Source organism: Crocodylus siamensis, chromosome 1, assembly GCF_052110815.1.
Source record: "Crocodylus siamensis isolate JL-2025a chromosome 1, ASM5211081v1, whole genome shotgun sequence".
NCBI lineage: Eukaryota > Metazoa > Chordata > Crocodylia > Crocodylidae > Crocodylus > Crocodylus siamensis.
In genome coordinates this window covers 416,518,029-416,536,418 of record NC_143395.1, presented here as the reverse complement: position 1 = coordinate 416,536,418, position 18,390 = coordinate 416,518,029, and the positions used below count along the sequence as shown (strand labels likewise).

The 18,390-nt window shown below is 53.7% G+C and overlaps 1 protein-coding gene across 1 annotated transcript in view; it reads right to left on the bottom strand.

The window, feature by feature from the left end:
• The window catches only part of ARHGEF17 (Rho guanine nucleotide exchange factor 17), a 191,592-nt gene that overhangs the window by 38,629 nt on the left and 134,573 nt on the right, over positions 1-18,390 (bottom strand). Inside the window, exons 5-7 of the mRNA XM_090054560.1 lie at positions 9,986-10,168; positions 3,897-4,013; positions 2,959-3,051 (exon numbers count right to left, since the gene is read on the bottom strand). Of these exons, the coding sequence (XP_089910686.1) occupies positions 2,959-3,051; positions 3,897-4,013; positions 9,986-10,168 (393 nt within the window). The remainder of the gene's footprint in view (positions 1-2,958; positions 3,052-3,896; positions 4,014-9,985; positions 10,169-18,390) is intronic.

Sequence of the window (18,390 nt, the reverse complement as noted above, 5' to 3'; positions counted from 1 at the left end):
CAGCTCTCCATTGTAACCTTCTCTCCAGACTCATCATTCCCAACTCAGCTGTTCCCCACAAGCCTTTTAACATTTCCATCAGGCCAATGAGTGATTGGGGTGCCTCAGGTTTAGTGACCCAGCTTTGAAGCAGCTTGATGAGTCTTGATTTCCAGAACCTGCTCAGCATTGACCCTCTGCAACTGGAGCCCATTGAAGGAAGCTTAAGTTAGAAACCACCCCCCCCACCACCTCCAAAAGGACTAATCAATCACTTTGGGAAAGCCTGGCCTAGCCCCTGGGTGTTCACAGGTGCTTCGAGATTTAATTTTAGGGGAAGAACAAGTTAACAGAGATATTGTGTCTGGCAATTTTCTGTTAGCTGCAGACTCCAGCCTCAGGGAGTTCGGCAGGGCCGAGCCCTTGGCTTGTTAGTTCATTTGTAAGCACAGTCCTAGAAGAGAATCATGGAACCAAAAAGCCCCAGGGCTGGCAGGGTCGTTGTTCAGTCCAACCCCTGCACAAATGGCTGTTCCTAGCCCATCCCAGACATGCCGGGAGACTAATGCCACGTGTGTGCATGGCTTCCACCACTGTATGCACCGGCCCCCTGCTCTAGCTCCATGTGCAAGGGCTGACTGGGGCACAAGCGGTCAGTACGAGTGGGTCGCGCTATGTCAGCGGTTTACTGGAGCTGATGCTGGGTATCAGTTCTAGTCCAAGGGCTGAGATAAAACTGCAGTCAGGGAACCAATTGACCCAGGCCTGGAGGTTCAAGAAAGGAAGAGGAGCAAGCAGAAGCAGGCAGGAGGGTCGAAGCCAGAAGGTCTGAGCTCAGAGTCAGGTTTAGGAGAGCCAAGAGGCCGGAGACACAGCAAAACAGGCTGTTGCCCAGATAGCTTGCTGCTGTCTGTCCTAGTTTATAAAAGCCAGGGTGAGCAGGGCCTTCTCCTGAGGAATGACTCTTCCCAATCCCCTGGATTACCTCCAGCTGCAGCCTGGGACCTACCTTGGCTGGGCCTCCGTTCATTACACCACATATCTCTGAACTTCAGGGAAGTTTAGGACCCAGATCCCAATTCAACCAACTCAGCTCTGGTCTGAGAAATAAAAGCTCAGGTCCTAGTCACAGCAGCACTGGCCTGTGTCATCAGGAGAACAGGAAGGTCACTCGACCAATGCACTCGCTGCCTGGCCATGCCAGCCAACATGACCCCACAAACAAGCCAAGGGGTTTTGCATGTAGAAGGGTTATCACCACAGTTGTGATTTGTGCAAAGCTGCTAATAAAGAGAAGTTCGGCTCGTCTGCCACATTTGCAGTTGCATTGAATGTAGCCACGTGGCTTCCACTCCTTGCTCCTTCATCTCCTACTTCCAATACAGTAAGCAGAGCTGAAAGAAAGAGCGGCTTTGATTGCTGGCAAGCGATGGAAATGCATTCAGTGGCACAGAAACCCAAAATGCACTGTTTGGGGTGAAAGTCTGGGAGTCTGGGATCCCAGAGTTTGAGCTGGTCACAGCTCTCTCCATGAATTTAGGCTTGTACCACACACTCATCACACCTGCTTCTGAGTGCATATTACTCCATATCATTGATATCACCACAGTGCCAAGGATCCCCAGTCAGGGGCAGGAACCCCATGGGGCTCAGTGCTGTACAAACACAGAGAAAAGGGCATCCTTTATCCTGCAGCCTTCCACCACTACGCAAGTGGTTGTCAACCTTTTCAGACTCGAGGAACTGCTCATTAGACTCAAGTCACTCCATGGAAAATGCCAGCTCTTTGCTTTCACTTGTTTCTTCACTGGAAAAATGTGAGAGCAAGTCTTCTGCTGCAAAGAACTGTGGAAGCCCAGAGCAGGGCAGACTGTTTGGGACACTCTGGATTCTTATCTGCAACCTCTGGCTTTTTGTTGTGACTTGTGTTTGCACACCTAATAGTGCTAATATTGAGTGGCACCCTGGAGCACACCTGGAAAGGATCTCAGAGCACCCTGGTTGAGAATCACTGCTCTACTCCTTAGCTCCCCTGCTGTGTACTCTCCCACTAGGGTAATATAAAGCGTTAATACCCGCCTACTACTTGACAGTAGGTGCCGTGTGCCCTGGCAGAGAGAACACAGATTATCCAACTCTGACCTCACACACCCCTCCCTTGTGAACTCACGGAGAATCTCCACTGGCTGCAGGGTGTATGACACATGGGACAGGAGCTCAGATTGCACCCAGTGGAGGTCAGCAGTGCACATGCTGGCCGGTACTTCACCGCATGCAACCCTGGAAGGAAGCTGCTTGCCCAGTGCAGCTTTCTCCTAACTCCTCTCCACCTCCAGATGACAGAGATCAAATGCAAGTTTGGACCTACGCAAAATACCCCCGCTACATGACTGGTTTCGGCTGCTACTGCAGACCTCTCAGAGGATGCCTGTAAGACTCTCAGACCCCAGATCTCGCCACCTCCATTAGAAAAGTCATGTTCGCAGGTCTCTGTTCAGTGCACTGATGACCAGTGCCAGCCTTGGGTGGTCTCTCTTGGCACGTGGGTAAAGCCCTGTGCTTTGTCAATATGCATGGAGGAAAGAGGGAGCTACATTGCCCGTAGCCCCTGGCCTGAGCTTCTTACCTACAGAGGGGTCCGCGGGGTTGGAGCTCAGCTCCACACCAGAAGATCAAGGCTTGAGTCCAGCTATCTTGGAGAGAAAAGGCTGGGGGCGGGGATGGTCTTTGCTTAGCCCCTTCCCCATAAATACAGGACATCTCAACCCAAGTGTGAACAAATCCATGGGCAACAGTTCTACCAGCTCTCCTGGACTTCAGGAAATCATGCATCTTGCCTTGTCACCCCGCTGTCCCCTGCATTGCCCCGCTCTCCTGCTTCACGGCATCCCTCCCTGAGCCAAGCAGCTCAGTGGGGATACTGCAATCACAGACATGCCAAGAGTGGCCTGCAGTACCTCGCCCCCCCGACCCGCTCACCTTCACCAGCAGCTCATAGCGTGGGATCCGCTGCACAGGCTTGATCATGAGGTCGGACAGTGCTTGCTTCTCCTTGTTCTCTCTCATGCTTTGCTGCAAAACACCAGGAGGGACAGAGGCAGGTCCTTGTTAGGAATGGGGATGAGGAGTGGCAGGGCTTGCCCCCGGATGCCAGGGGATGTCCTGATACCAGGGTCAAGGCCAAGTCTCAACATGACCATTCTCAGGGATGTGAAACTGGTGTCTATCAGGGGCCGGGATAAGAGCAAATATGTGGGCAGATCATCCTCTATCTGTCTCTGAAGCACCTGATGCTGGTCCAGGATAGGCATTGGGTGTCATACAGTCTGGCAGCCCCATGTTCATCTCATCTGAGTGCCCCTAGGCAACGCACAAGAGCTAGGCAAATACCCCAGTTGGCTTCCAGGTGCAATCCCATGGGAATGGGCAGGGCTGGCAGACGGTGCCCATCTTAACTGCTAGGAGGGTGCTTTCTGGGTCCCTCTCCCTACTATCTAAGTTCCCTAGTTTGCCTGAACTTGAGCCCACCTGCTCCTTGCCCATGAAGGCATCATGTGGCCCATCATGCATCTCCATGGGGATGTCCAGTGCACATGGGCATTTCTACAATCAGGCAAGTTCCAGCTGCCGTGCCGCAGAGGATGAGAGACAGGGAGGGAGAAGTCTTTGTTCAGATCCCAGGACCTGGTGTAAAAGTGCTCCAAAGAATTCATGGAGCAAATGCGGCTGCACAACAGCCAGGGTCTGGAGTAATACTGGCTGGGGTCTGGAGTCACACCAATTCACACCAGTTGGGGTCTGGAGGGGCACCGCTTCACACCAACTGAGGTCTGGAGCGATGCCATAGCCCTCTCTTTCCCTTGGCAATACATAAAGGAATCAGCTCATTGGTGGCTGCTGCTGGGATGGTGACCTACGTCCAGAAACTTCATGAAGGCTGGCCTGGCTTCCTTGGCTATCCTCACAGCGTCCTTGGCATTGAGGAAGTTGTCGATGTAGGCCGAGTAAATGGTCACCAGGATGTCCTTGGAAAACTGTGGGGAGCAAAACAGAGAGAGGGGGCCGTGAGGGTGCACAGGGGCTGGCTTGGAAATGACAAAATGAACCTAAAGTAAAATAACAGTAAAGCATTGCCCAGGGGACATTACAGTGCTGCCAGTGGCTTTTCCTGCTGTAGCACCATCCTCCCTAGGTCCATTCTCTATACAACTCATGGACTGCAGACGCCTGGTCGGGAAGGAGGGCCGCTTTCCTGCTGGCCTTCCAGCTGCAAGGCTGGAAACACTGCTGGGAGGGCCCTTCCTTGGTCCTCCTGCTCCCGATCCATTTAGGACGTGCTGGCATGGACAAGACGCCACTGCACGGAGTTAACAGGGGATGTCCTGGGGTGGCTCTTACAATAAAAGCCATATGCGGATGAGATGGTGGCGGGGGGAAGCCACCAGGCCCCAGACAGGTCTGTGTCCAGACTTCAGCGGCAGAGGGGCGGGCTGTCTACTCCCACCCATTACTCTCTCTTCCCAGGTTTAGCACAAGGCAAAAGGAGCGCAGAGAAGAGAAGGAGACCCGCTGGGCTGGTGGTTCCTCTCCCTCCTTTATTTGGCTAGGCTGTGTCTGCGGGCTGTTCCCAGCCTTTATCTTCCCGTCTGTCTGCAGGCTGGGGGGACCAAGAAAAGAGCATGAAAGGGGCAGACCTAAAGCACTTCCTCTGAGGGCTTGTAAGGAGGGAAGGTGGAGGAGGGCGTCAGGCTGAAAGCCAAGCTCCCTCTAATCCTTGCCTCCCCTGCAGTGTATTTGGACCCCACCCAGGTTAAAGGACTCAACCCAGGAGGTCTGCCAGCACTTGACTTCTAGCCCAGCTGCTGTCTCTACTGCCCGTTGTTCCTGAGCAGACCCCTTAGAGGAATCGGTCTGCCCACTGCTTGTCTCTCCATCCGTGCTGTGTGTACAACTGCAGCAAGGTAGCGTGCGGATGCAGAAGGGAGACTCAGGTGGCCAAGGAGATGCTCAGGAAGGATCCTAAGTAGCAGCACAGTGTGCAGGAGCGTGTGTCACCAGACTGGGCAGGGTGGGGGCTGGTACAATCCCCTCACCTGACCTCCAGCCTTAACCTCATATTGACCCAGGAGCCGGCCGCTGCTTCCACTCGGGCTGGTTGCCCACGCAGCAGGAATGCACAGCTGGGCACGGTGCAGGGGGCTGGACCGATCGATGCTTTATCACACAGGCTGGAAGACTCCCCAGGACTTTGCTTCTGTGTTTAGCAGATCGCTAATCAAGAGCATTGTGAGCCATGCATGGAGGCCCTCCTCTCCCCCACCATCCACCTGCTCCTGGTTTCCAACACGGCACCCTTAACCCTCCGTCTTTCTCAAACCCTCACTGCTTCTCTTACCAGCCCCTCACACATCTCAAGTAGTTTACAAAGACTGCAACCCCTGGTCTAACAGGAAAGGCTTTTCAAAGGGCCACTCGGTAACAGGAAGCTTCTGTCACAACATGCCTGGAGTGCCTCTCCGGCTATCCCGAGCACAGGCGCAGGGGTCTGAGTCAAGGACCTGGCTCCTTTTGCTGGCTCAGTCGCATGTGTTGTGCGTGACGTGGATGAGTCACTTTGGATCAAAGGCTGCCACCCACAAAGTGCAGTGGATCCAGGCAGCAGCATCACCAACGCAGTCCTCCCCTGGGCAGAATGGCGAAGGGCATGGGGGGCAGGGGGCACCGGCAAGCATGGGGTACAGGACGGCACAGGTCTGGGTGCCCCGGCAGGGCTGGAGGAGCAGCCGTGTCAATGACCTTGCTCTGTTGTTGCTGGCTGAGTAGATGTGGCTCACATAGCAACAGCTGAGAGCACATCTGGCAGGCAGCTTGCAGCTGTGTTTTTTGCAGCACCCCTGATTTAAGAGGCAGCATTTACTTGGTTAGGTTTCCAAGGAGCAGGTGGAGGGGGAAGAACTGGCTCTTGGAGCTGACACCTTGACAAGGGGCAGCAGGATCAATTAGGCAACAGGAAGACAGCCATGCCTGGGGTCCCCGATTCAGGCTTCGGGGCTGAGCTGGCACTACGAAGAAGCCAATCGCACTCCCCACTCCGGTCCCCCCGGCAGGTCTATCACAATACGGTGGGAGCCAGGCACGGCCCCGGTGATCATCTCGTCTGGCTTCTCACGCTCCACTTGCCGCAGGGCTTCTCCGAAGCACTCCCTGCCTCACATCCAACGCTACAACCAGAGTCCTTCTGCTAGGAAAACACATCCAAGCTCGATTTAAGAGGATTTCCACTGAGCAAGCGGATGGTCCCCTGTGCTCCGGGAGCTAATCCACGGGTAATTCTCAGGGTTCAAAATGCAAACTTTAGTCCAGATTTGTGCAGCTGCAGCTTCCAGTTGGCAAAGCTCATGGCAGCTTGGTCTATGAGACGGAAGAGGCCTTGGGTCAGATGGTCTCCAAAGCAGGCACGTCTCGCCTCGGACCAAGTCCGCCTGACCACCCAAACGGGGTGACCGCCTTGGGTTTCTCCTGCTGTCTGTCCAAGCCTTTCAATCTACAGCAGGGCGCGCCTCCTCCCCGCTTTGCAGTGACTGCACAAGGTCACACCTGAGCGGATCTGGGGTCAAATGTCACCAAGTCATAATGGCAGGGCCGGGAGCTCAGCGGTCTTCACCTGGCAGGAATCGGCTGCAATACAATGAGATGCTTGGGGCCAAGGCCAAGGAAGGATCGTCCCTATCGAAACCTATACAATCCACCATCGAAACTCTCCAGAAGATGCTGTCAACTGGACCTAGCACCTGAACCTGCCACAGGCAAACCAGGGGAACCACGGCAGCCGACGTCTTGCTTCTATAAAAGGTTGCTAACATACACTCAAGAGATCCCATATAGAGGCCGTGCCCCCCCGCATCTGTACTAATCTAACAATGGGATTGGACCTGACGGATGTCTTCTCTGCAGAGATGCCCGAGCAGTTCGGGCATCAGAAGGAGCCTCGCCTGGGAGGCACAACCTCTGGGGCACTGCAACTACATGGCTATCCAGCCCTGAGCTGGCTGGGTTAGGGCTGGCTGGATATCCCTGCTCTGCAGTGAGCCATGCAAACCTGCACTGAGGGCTTTATGTTAATCTCCACGCACCTTATTGCTGCCTTTGCTATTCATATTTATTATATCACCTCAGCACCCATCATTCTCCGTGACAGATCAGACCTGCGGTGCAAGGTGCTGTCCAACCAGTGCCCCAAAGTCAACAAAACCAGTCTGGAGAGTTAGCAATTTTGGCGTCAGGCAGGACACAACTGGGAGGTGAAACAGATATGTTAGGAGAGAGCTTGTGGCACACGTTAGCTCACTCAGGCCTCCCTACAAGCCAGAGAGAACCCACACACTCGCACGCATGCGTATCACCGGGTCTTCATACACGCCTGCACAACGCTCCTGGTATACGAATGTAAGCAGAACCAGGCATCCACAAGCACCCGATGCTGCATCTTCAGCCCTCTACCTCCTCCATCTCATTCACAGCCTCAGGGCCCATATCTCAGCCACAAAGGTCGCCCTGGGTGTGCCACCCAACACGCAGCATATAGAAGTGGTGGTGATGGCAGAGAATTATCCTGGCAATGAGATGGTCCCTTAGGATCCCCCTGTGATGAGATCAATCCCTCTGGTCCTCATCAGTGCCCCTGCTCTGTACTGCCAGAGTCAATCGTGCCTTCCCTAGCAATGCCTGTGCCTGTCTGTGTCGCACTCCTCAAAGCACCTGTCATCCGTGCAGAGGCCTGCGGCCAGGGCCTGGACTGAGCCAGCCGAATCTGGTCTAAGACAACTCCCCTGTGACAGAGGAGGGGCATCTCCCCTGCCCTAGGCTGGACAATCCTCCCGCTGCGTCTCCAACCAGACAGTGGCAAACCCACGAGCCTGGCACAATGCATCCAGGCCCAGGCTACAGCCACAGCATCAACCTGCCTCCCACTTCAGCGGCTGAGACCGCTGCAAGACACACCTGGCTCAGCTGAATCATGAATGCGGGCTGACCCCAGCCAGCCTGTTAGGGAGAAAGCACCCATGGGAGATGTGTGAGCCCCCGACACCTTATCTGGGGCTGGGGAAGAAGGGACGCTGGCTTGTAAGGGCTCTGTCTTTTTGCCCCTGATGGCATGGGCTCTGGGAGCAGGGTCTGGCTGCTGGGGTCTCCCGCAAACCCCTCCTCTCTACCCAGCTCAGTGTCTCATACCTGCACCATACTGAGGTGCGTGAGGCAGCATCCTGGCATAGTGCTCTGTAGCAGGTCAGCTCAGCATGTCCTGTCTTTGCCTTGCTGGGGGCGATGTCCCAGGCCCTGTCGGAGGTAACTGCATTTGCTCTCACAGGTGGAGATGCTGAGGTTTGCTAGCCACTGGGCTGTACAGGACAAGACCCCCGCCCCAGAGAGCTGGGGGGTGGGCCAGGCAGGGCATATGCCACTGCAGTATGTGAGGGAAGGTCTCTGTCCACCTGCAGCAGCGCCTTCCTAGACCGCTGTAAACCAAGGTCCTGCTGACCCTGACGCAGTGCACAGGCACTAGTAGCAGGAGGATGCCTGTCTACACCAGCACGTGCATCGTTGCCACTGTCACCTCATGTGCAACCTGCTTGGGAGAGCAAGGACTGGGAGGTTTTGGTGCTAAATTCTAGTGTAGACACTGTCCCAGGGGACCTGGATGCTCTAATTGGAGGTAGGAGGTCCCTGCAGCCAACTGTCCAAGTTTGGGATGAAACTCACATTTCAGTGCCTCCTTGTGGGATGCAGCCCAGCAAGAAAATCCAGGAGGGGTGGTATCTTTATATGTATGGAAATAAGTGAGCTCAGGGGCTGTCCTTTTTACTCCAGACAGGCCCAGGTCCCACTTCGCAAGCTTTCAAGAAGCCTGAGTTCCTCTGAGTGGTGGTTATCATCGCCCCTCAATCACAGAGGGAGAAGGGGGCAGCAGGGTGGAAAGTGTCTCACTCGGGATAACATCGTGAGTCTGTGGCAGAGCTGGAAAGAGGAGTGTGAGGCCCTGATGCCCCTAAAACATGCTCTGATGCTGGGGAAGAAGCAGGAGACTTCACAGAAACAACCCAGCAGCAAGTGCCCAGCCGGCCTGTCTGCTCTCTATCAGCACCGCCGTATCCTGTTGCCTTGTGGAACCAGCAAAGCCATGCCAGGAACCAGCTGGCCTCCGCTCGCCCTGGCACAGCAAGGACTCCCCGTCAGCTCCATTCGGAGGTGGGGATCTCTACTGCAGGACGTGAACCCAGATGCACAGAGAGCAGGGCTGGATTTTCATTTAGCCCACAAACCCAGCCAGCGTAATCATGGGCGACTGGTGCATCCTGAGTCTGGGGGGGACACCAGATCGCCAATGGGGGGCAGGGAGAATGGTCCCCCAGCGGAAACCGATTGCCAACCGGGGGGCATCCCCCAGCAGCCGAGCGCCGAGCCAGTGGCAAAACTGGAAGTGCACTTCCAGTTTCATGGCTGGTGCTTCCAGGGGGTGCACGGCTGATCTCAGGAGGTGCATGTGCACCCGCGTGCACCTCTTACGTGTCGCCAATGAGCGTAATCTCGAATCAGCAGGACAGATCCTGTTTCACACTGATGTAAATCTGGAAGAGCTGGAAGGAAACTGAGCAGGAAGAACACAAGGATTCCTGCTCCTGCTCTCACTCCTCTCATACGGCCAAGCGTGACACTGGCCCACCATGGGGCCACTGTCACATCATCACACCTGCTTGGCTCTCCTGAACGTTTGCATTAAGAGCTTTATTGTTCCATGATCCTGGACCTGAGTTGGCGTAACCTGGGCTCAGATCCCAAGCAAACCACAGCTCACTTTCACATCTGGCGCAGCTCTGGCCCTGGGAATTCACAGCTTAGCCAGGCTTTAGTCATGGTCACACCTCCTTCAGCAGGATCCCTGCCCAGCCAGCCCCCCCCGGGGTGCCGTGGCAGGTGGCATGTGTGGGGGGATCTTTGCTGCACTTACAGATTGTACCAGCAGGTCTCCCACTTTCTGCTTCTCGTGCCAGTTCTGCACGCACTCGCTGATCTGCTCCAGGAACTGCTCGTGGTGCTCCAGCAGCTCAGGGATCTGGTCGAAGATCTCGTCCACCAGGGAGGGGTCGCAGAGGATGGAGTTTTCTGGCTGCTTCAAAGGCTTCATGTAACCCTGCAAAAACGACAAAAGGATTAAAATGTGGAGCCAGCGCCCTGGGAGACCCCAGATGTCCTGAGGGTTTCTGAGGGGTGTCAGTGAACCCATATGAACTGAAACCATTCCCTTGAATACAAGTGTGGTGGGGCTCAGCTCAAAAACTGCACCCGTCTCACCTCCTCTACTTGAAAATGGAACAGCTGTCAGTCACCATAAGAACTAAGATTTCCTGGGTCGGGCCACAGGTCCATCTTGCACAGTCTCTTGTGTCACAAAGCAGCACAGAGCAAGTGCTAAAAGGGAGAGTGAACGGGGCACGACCAGAGTTTTTCCCACTGTTCCTCTCTCACTTGTGGCTTCCAGCATTTAACGTCTTGGAAGCTGTGATTCAGAGGCTGTATCCCTAATTCCCGTGCTCAATAGTTCCTCCAAGTATGTGTCCAATCCCCTTTTGAACCTGGCTAAACTCTCAGCTTCCACAACATCCAGTGGCAATGAGCTCCACACTTTCACAACATGCTGGAATTGGACCAGAAGTCCAGCATGGAGCTACTTGCTGACAAGAGGTTGCAAGGAGTAAAGGCTCAGGAAGCCACACTCAGCAGGGCTGTGCCAGCATGCTCTGGCCTCGTTGCTTCATGAGTCACAGGATGCTAACAACACAGGTCCCCTCAGCCATGTGTGTAAGGGAAGGCTCTTCCTAAGAGCCCATCGAAATCTGGCTTGTGATAATCTCAGCCCACAACTTCCTGCCCTGCCCTGTGGGCATGCAGAACAATGTGTTGCTCTGGCATGGTTTACTCTAGGAAGCTGCAAACCAGTGTTTGTGACTTGCTATGATGAGCAAGCGCTTGTCAAGGGCAGGCCTGATTGCACTGGTGGGGCGAGGGTGCTTTGGACGCGTCTATACACAACACTTTAATATGTATTAGGCTAAGTTAATGCACATTACGAGTATACATCTACACGTGCGCACCCTTAATGCGCATTAAAAAGGGCAAATTTAGGTTATCTGTGCCTAAATTTGATACCTGAAAATGCAGGTATCAAATTTAGGTGCGAATAGTTAAAGCACATTAATGAATGGGTGGATGCGTTAAAGCGCATTAACACTGTGACAAGCCAAGTCGGTCCACATACACAGTGTTAAGGCTCTTTAACACCTGCATGTGTAGATGCCTGCCTAAAGCAGCTTAATGAACATTAAGCTAATGCGCATTAAATTTAGGTGTGCTTAAATGCATGTATAGACATGTCCACTGTGCCTTAGAGGCCTTTGACAGACCTTTCTCCCACTGAAATCAACAGCCCGAGAAGCTCCATCTCCCAGCAGTCAACGCGTGACGCACCTTGGGGTTGGCAGCAGCTCTAATCTGTTGGCCCCCAGGGTGAAGACCTGTACCCTGCCCATGCGACTTCCTAACCTAGAGGTGTAGACCGCAGCTCATGGAAGCTACTGAGTCTGAAGAGTGACTTCACTGGACTCTAGATCAGGCCCTAAGGGCGACACAGCAGGGGATGTGACAGCATTTTGGGCCATGGAGGGTGTAGGTGGAAGGAGGCCAAGGGAGAAAGGAGCAGGGCCTGCTTCGCTCAAGGAGCCATGGGACAAGGGGGTAAGGGTAAGAGGAAGGGGACTAGCAAGCAGACGTGACTGGGAGAGGGGAAAGGGTGTGGGGGAGCTGACAGAAGGGGTCTGGGTGTTGTCATGAGAGGGACCTGTGGGTGCTGTCACAGCACCAGACTGGCAGCACTGAGCAAGGGATGGGAGGGACGGGAGTAAGGAGGGAGAAAGCAAGCGGGAGCAGTGAGCTGGGGAGACCCCTCTCCCCCTGCTTAAAGCATGTGCAGGGTTTTCAGAGCAGTAACTAGGAGCGTCAGCCCAGGGAGACTCGGCGAGATCCAATTAACCAGCACAGACAGGGCAGCTGCTGGGAACAGCTGGAGAAATCTGACTGCAGGAGCTCTAGGGAACCAGAAGGCAAAGAGTGGAAATTTCCACTGCCAGCTCTTACTTTGCTGGGGTTGCAACTGTAGCTGCAGCTCCAGCCACGAGTCCCTTCCTTAGAGCTGTGCCACAGAAAGGCACCCAGTGTGGCCCCCTGAACAGGCCCTTTCCTGACCAACCAGGCCCAGACCCCTCTCCTCAGAGGTACAAGCCTCACAGATCGCAAGCTGCAGGACCCAACAGGCAACACCAGCAGAGAGAAAGAGTGGTTAGGGCAGTAGTTAAAGCTCCTGCCCCTCCTCTGCCACAGACTTCCAGTGTGACCTTTGGCAAGTCATTTGACAGCCCTGTGTCTTAGGCCCCTGGCGTACATGCATTTTCATCATGATCCTGGGTTCCCCCTGCAACAGCAAGGAGAAAGCCAGATGCCTGCAGGAGTGGGGCCAGGGCTGAAAATGAGCTGATTGTTGACTCTGGCCCCTGATTACACTGGGCCTGTTTCCGATCCCAGTACAGCTCTAGGCTGGAGCTGACACTCAGATGATCATTGGTCCTGGCCTGGACCTGCGTTCCCTCTAGGCTGCATGTGTGTGCAGCCGCGCACAATAAAAAATCATGCTGTGCAGTAACTTTTTAATGCCATGCACACAGTGGTGTATCGACGGGGCGGGTGGGTGGATAGGGGGGCATGGCCTCCAGGCACCAGCCGGGGGGGGGGGGATGCCCAGTGCTGTAGCAAGGGGGCACCAATGCTCCCCCTGCCACCACTGCTGGATTCGCATCCGGCCTCTTACCCCCCACCCCAACTCGGCCACAGGCTGCTGCAGGAGGGGGGAGGGTTGGGTACACTGAGATACCTGTGCAGTCCCAGCCAGGATTGCTCACGGATTGCTAAACCTTAGAGGGAACATTGGCTATGCATTCAATTTATTTAATGAGTCATACAAACCAGCCATAAAAGTGTTCTACATTATATGCTCTGTATTACATAGAATATTTTTATGGCTGGTTTGCCATTTTATGTCACCTTACATTGGGTGCATGTGCCCTTGCTATTTATGCTGCAATTAATGTGTTAATTGTAGTGTAAATGTAATGTGTAGAGGGGACTATCCACTGCAGTTTTTGAGAAGTTGTTCCCACATACCCTCAGTTGGGCCAGGTCCTATTCACAGGATTATTTCATTACGTTAGCTAGTTTTCTGTAGGTTTCACCATCCTCCCCGGGACTAAAAGCAGTGCCCTCCTTCCTCTTCAAAGCCCAAAAGGTTAACACAAGCTATCCTTGAAGCAACTATGTCAGTACTTTGAAACCTTATGACAACAACAGGAGATGGAAAAGTGGGAGTGGCAGATACAGCGTGTCGTGGATCGAACCAAGAGCCACCCACCTCGCACAGAAACATGTGCCTGAGCTGCAACAGTCTGTCGCCTCCAGATCAGTCTCATCAGCCCTTTTCAGATTCATATAATCGTGGAAGGCAATCATCCTTGACTGTGAGGGATTGCTGATGATGAACACAATCTATTATGCTAGTGATTCTCAACTGGGGTAACAGGAAATCCTTTTAAGGGAGATACAGGGTGCTGCATAATATTAGCACTGCTAGGTGTAGAAACACCTACACACGTTTCACAAGATAAACCCGGAGATTTCAACTAGGAATCCACTGTGACTAAACCATTCTGACCTGCCGTGGGCTACTGTAGTTGTTTGCAACAGAAAAATTGCTCTATTCTATTTCCGTAGTCAACAAATGAGTGAAAGCAAAGAGCTGGCATTTTCTGAAGGGTGGCTGGAGTCTCATGAGGGGGTTCATGAGTCTAAAAAAAGGCGAGAAGCATTGCATTTCCTGCCCATGGAGAACCACTGCATCATGCAGACTTGCAGGCTGCAGTAAAGGGGCATGACAGCAACTTTCTTTTCTGTTAGGTCTGGAGAGCGAATGCTATGGGTCCTGCCATGCAGTTATGAGGCACTAAGTGCTGCACAGACTCATAGCAGGAGACAACCTCTGCCCTGGGAGCTTCCAGCCTAAATAAACCCAAGCCCAAGTGATGGAAGGCAGCACTGACAGGCTGAGCAACTTGCCCAAGGTCATTCTCAGGCGCTGATCCCACTGCTTTCCATTCCCCTTGTGCCCACCCACCCGAAAGCTGCGATCTACAGCTCTGGAGCTGGGGACATTTGAATTCAATTTGTGGGAACAAATCTCCAAGGCTGGTTTATCTGTTGCAGTCCCACCTCTACCAGGGGTGGGTCTCTCTGCCATCTGCACCGATGAACAAGGCAAACCCATTTCCAGGAATGCCATGCTGTACGTTACAGGGCTCTGGATTCTTATCACCACTTGGCCTTCAAAAGAATGATGCACCTGGTTCCTTTGCAGAAAGGAGGATCACAGCCCTGTTGCACTTCTCCATCAGGTCTGCCTAGAAGCCCTGCTTAATTATGGCTTCCCAAGGTGGCAAGCTCGGGATGCCATCTCCAGTTTGCAAGTGGGGCGTTCTGGGTGCAAACTGGTGTGTAACAAAGCCACCCTGGAAACCAATCTGGCAGCTCACTGGCATTGTGGCTGTGTTTCAGGGGCAGTGCGGATGCCCTGTTCATGGGGCAGCAGTATCATCTATTGCAATGATCAAAACTCCTGCTCCAATAGCCTCACTGATCACCTTGATCGCTAAAGCAGTCATCATTTAGGACAGGGGGAAGGGTGTGGGAAGCCAGGTGAGCTTTCCTGAGTCCAGATTTTACACTACTTGGAGCAGTGGGTAGAACAGCTTTGAGGCTGCTCAAACTCTACCAACTCCCCAAAGCCACTGACTTGCTAGTGTCACACAACTGGGACAGGGGTAGACAGAGTCGGTGCTAAAAGCAGAGGATTAGAGGCCCCTTGCAGCCCATCGGGTGGCACACAGATGTGGCCCCCCTGACACTCCCCAGCTAGCCAATCCACCAGGGCAGGGCTGCCTGTTAGGGCTTCCAGCATCCAGGGACTGCCAGAGGATAGCAGGCTGCAGCAGTGCTTCTTCCCTCCCTTCTACCCAGCTGGGCTGCAGGGAGCTGGCTGGGAGCTGGGGTCTAAATCATAAGGCAGGATTAGTGCAGGTGCCCAGCAGGAGGTGGGCAGAAGGACTTCCCATATCAGTACTCCTAGAAGGGGACTATGCCCTGTGGCTCTAGCCCAGTGTAACAGAGTACAAGTTATGTTCTGTTACTCAAAGGGACATGGGCAAGCAGCAGAGCAGCCCGCAGGTGGCTGCACTCCCAAGCAGGCACAACTGCCTGATTGGGAACAGGGCCCAGCTGTGTAGTGAACCCAGAAGTATGCTGCTAGCAGCCCGAGAAAGCATCACTTGGCTGGAGCTGCTGCTCATAACATCTTGGAGGTACAGGGCAGGAGCTATGGGGAAGGTGGAGGCTCCTGGTCCTGGGGCATGACCGAAAACTAGACCCTGCTCGGGTAGGATGGTGTGGTGGGGCTGCTTCTGGCAGGGCAGCTTCCAGGACATGTCACATCTGTGTCTCCCTAGTGAAGGGCGAGTATGGGGTTGCCAGAAAGCCTTAGCCCCTGCTGCCTTGTGGGTTACCCCATGGGTGGGAGAGGATGGCTAGGGGAGCACACCCCAAAAACAAAGCAAGGGCCCAGGTTTACTATGTGGATCCTGAGGAGGGGTCCAGGTGGTGAAGGGGCCTGAGACGGCTCAGGTCCACAGCAAGGCCTGAGGCATATAAAGGGAGCCGGGTGTGAGGCTCCAAGCGAGGTTGGATTCTGAGCCCCAAGAAGGAGCTGAGTGTGAGGTTTTAGAGGCAAGGGGATTGAGGCCCCTTGTTGGGCAAGGGATGACACCCCAGTGTGGGGGCATGAGGGGAGAGGGTCCCGAGCTGGGCAGGGAGCCTGTGGAAAAGGGAGGAGCTGGGAGCCTCGAGTTGGGTGATTGAGAGTACAGTGCGAGGACACAGGGATTGAGAGTCCCGACATGAGGCAATGGAGTCAGGGTCCTGGTGTGAGGGTACGGGAATGAGAACCCTAGTCTGGGGGCACTGGATCATAGGCCAGGTGTTAGGCCATGGATGCCATCTGCAAGGCATGGGACACAGTATAGGGTAGGTCAGAGTCATGTATATGGGCCCTTGACATCAGGGAAAGTAAATGGGCAGGCAGCCTCCCGCCTGGTTAACATCTTCTAATTAGTATCATCCAAGGCGTGGCAGCCAAGGTAGGCAGGTGGCCAGCCCTGAAACAAGTGGGTGGGCCAATGACTCGACCGGCCCTGGGATGCCCACTTTTTACACCCAGTATTTTGGCCTCTTGGGGACAGGAGAGTGACTCTCCTTGAGCAGTAGTTTGCAGCCCGTTTAGACACCGGGCACCCTGCCTTAGACTCGAGGCCCTGCTTGTAAAATGCCTCTTCTTTGCTGACACTTGTTTCTTGACTATGGAGAGAAATACTGAAGCAATTCTTCCCTTGCAAAGAGCGGAGAAAGCACACAGCAGGGGTTTGATCCTATGGATTCTTGTTTGCAATCTCTGGCTTTTAACTTGGGAATCCTGTGTATGCATTTGCACACCCAACAGTGCTAATAGAGTAGGGCACCCCGCAGCACCTTTAAAAGGATCTCATGGCACCCCAGCTAAGAATCACTATGTCACCATCCCTAGTGCATGTGAGGGAAGCGCTGGGTTCCTAGGACTCCAAAACCCTGTAGCAGGCAAGCCCTGGGCCCACGCTGGCTGCAGTGACACCGCAGAAACACAGCACTGCAAACCTTCGCTGCGGCTGGGATTCACCAGGGCACTCTTGTGGGTTAAGCCGGGGCTGGGACACTGGTTCTATCCCAAACTCTGCTACAGGGAACTCAAAACCCAAGAAGTATGGGTTTTTTTCCCCCTCTCCCCTTTCCCTGAAATTCACCATACAGCTGATCTCAGGACTAAAAGGCTAGGGAGTACCTCAGCATTACAAGCCATCAGGGCTCACAACAGCAATCTGAGCCGGGATGCTAAACAGTTTTATTTTGGGAAGCCATTTCCTGCTGCCCGCTCCAACCCGCCCTTCACCCTCCTTTGGTGGAAGGAAGATGACCTTTTGTGGTCGGGCAGGCCAGCTGGCCTCACCCAGGATCACATTTCCCCAAAGATGAATATCGTGGTGACAGTTCACGGGAGTCCCAACACTAATATGCCAACGTATTTAGGACAGACCTTGCAGTCTGTTTTCTGCACAGCTGCCGCCTCATCCCCCTGATAGACCAATGATGATCCACTGGGATGCACACCTGGATCGAGAGCAGGGATCCCTACAGCTGCAATACAATCCCAACGCTGCAGCCACTCAGATCTACAGAGCTAGATTCAGACCTTTCTCTGACCTACTACAGTACCAACCCCAAGACAAGGACAACACAATCCCTTAGGTTGTCACCTTCAGCTCCAGCTTGAACTCGGACACATCATTAATGACCTCCAACCTGTCCTGGAAAATGATGACCAGCTCAAGGTAGCTCTGGCAGACAAACCTGTCCTGGCTTACAGATAGACTCCCAACTTCCAACAGCATTGCTCAAGCAACAGGCTACCTAATTCCCATTCTCACCAAGGCACCAAGTGTTGCAATGAACCCAGGTGCCAGCTGTGCCCCCCACATCAACATAGACTGCATCATCACTGGACCAAATACTGTGAATGATAACATCCGAATTTCATTCACCTGCACCTCTGCCAACATCATATGCCATCACCTGTTGACACAGTGCCCCTTCGCTGTCTCTGTTGTACAGATGGGGCTAAGAAGAGAAGTGGTGCTGGCATGGCAGAAGGTCGGACTAGATGATCTACTCAGGTCCCTTCTGACCCTAGAAACTATGAAATTATGAAGAATGAATGAACACGGCTACAACATCAGCTGCAGAAAGACTCAGGGCTGTGGCACAACACTTCAGTCTCCCTGGGCTTTCCATTGCTGGAGCGGCTGTTCTTAGGCAGCAAAACTTTATAAACTAACTTGAATGGGAAACTGAGGCACAAGAAATCATCCTCAGACTGGATTGTATTCAGTATGGTCTAAACAGGGACTATGGATTCTTATCCCATTACCTGGATTAGTTTTTGTGACACCGCTGTCCCCACTGCTTGTTCGCTTGCCTCTCCCAGCATTTCTCCCTCTCCCCACTACCTCCCTCCCTTCTTGCCTTTCATATTCAAATCACTCTCTCCATTTTATACACTGCACTACGCATGGCCTTTCACAGCATCTAATGAAGTGAGCTTGAGCTCATGAAATCTTA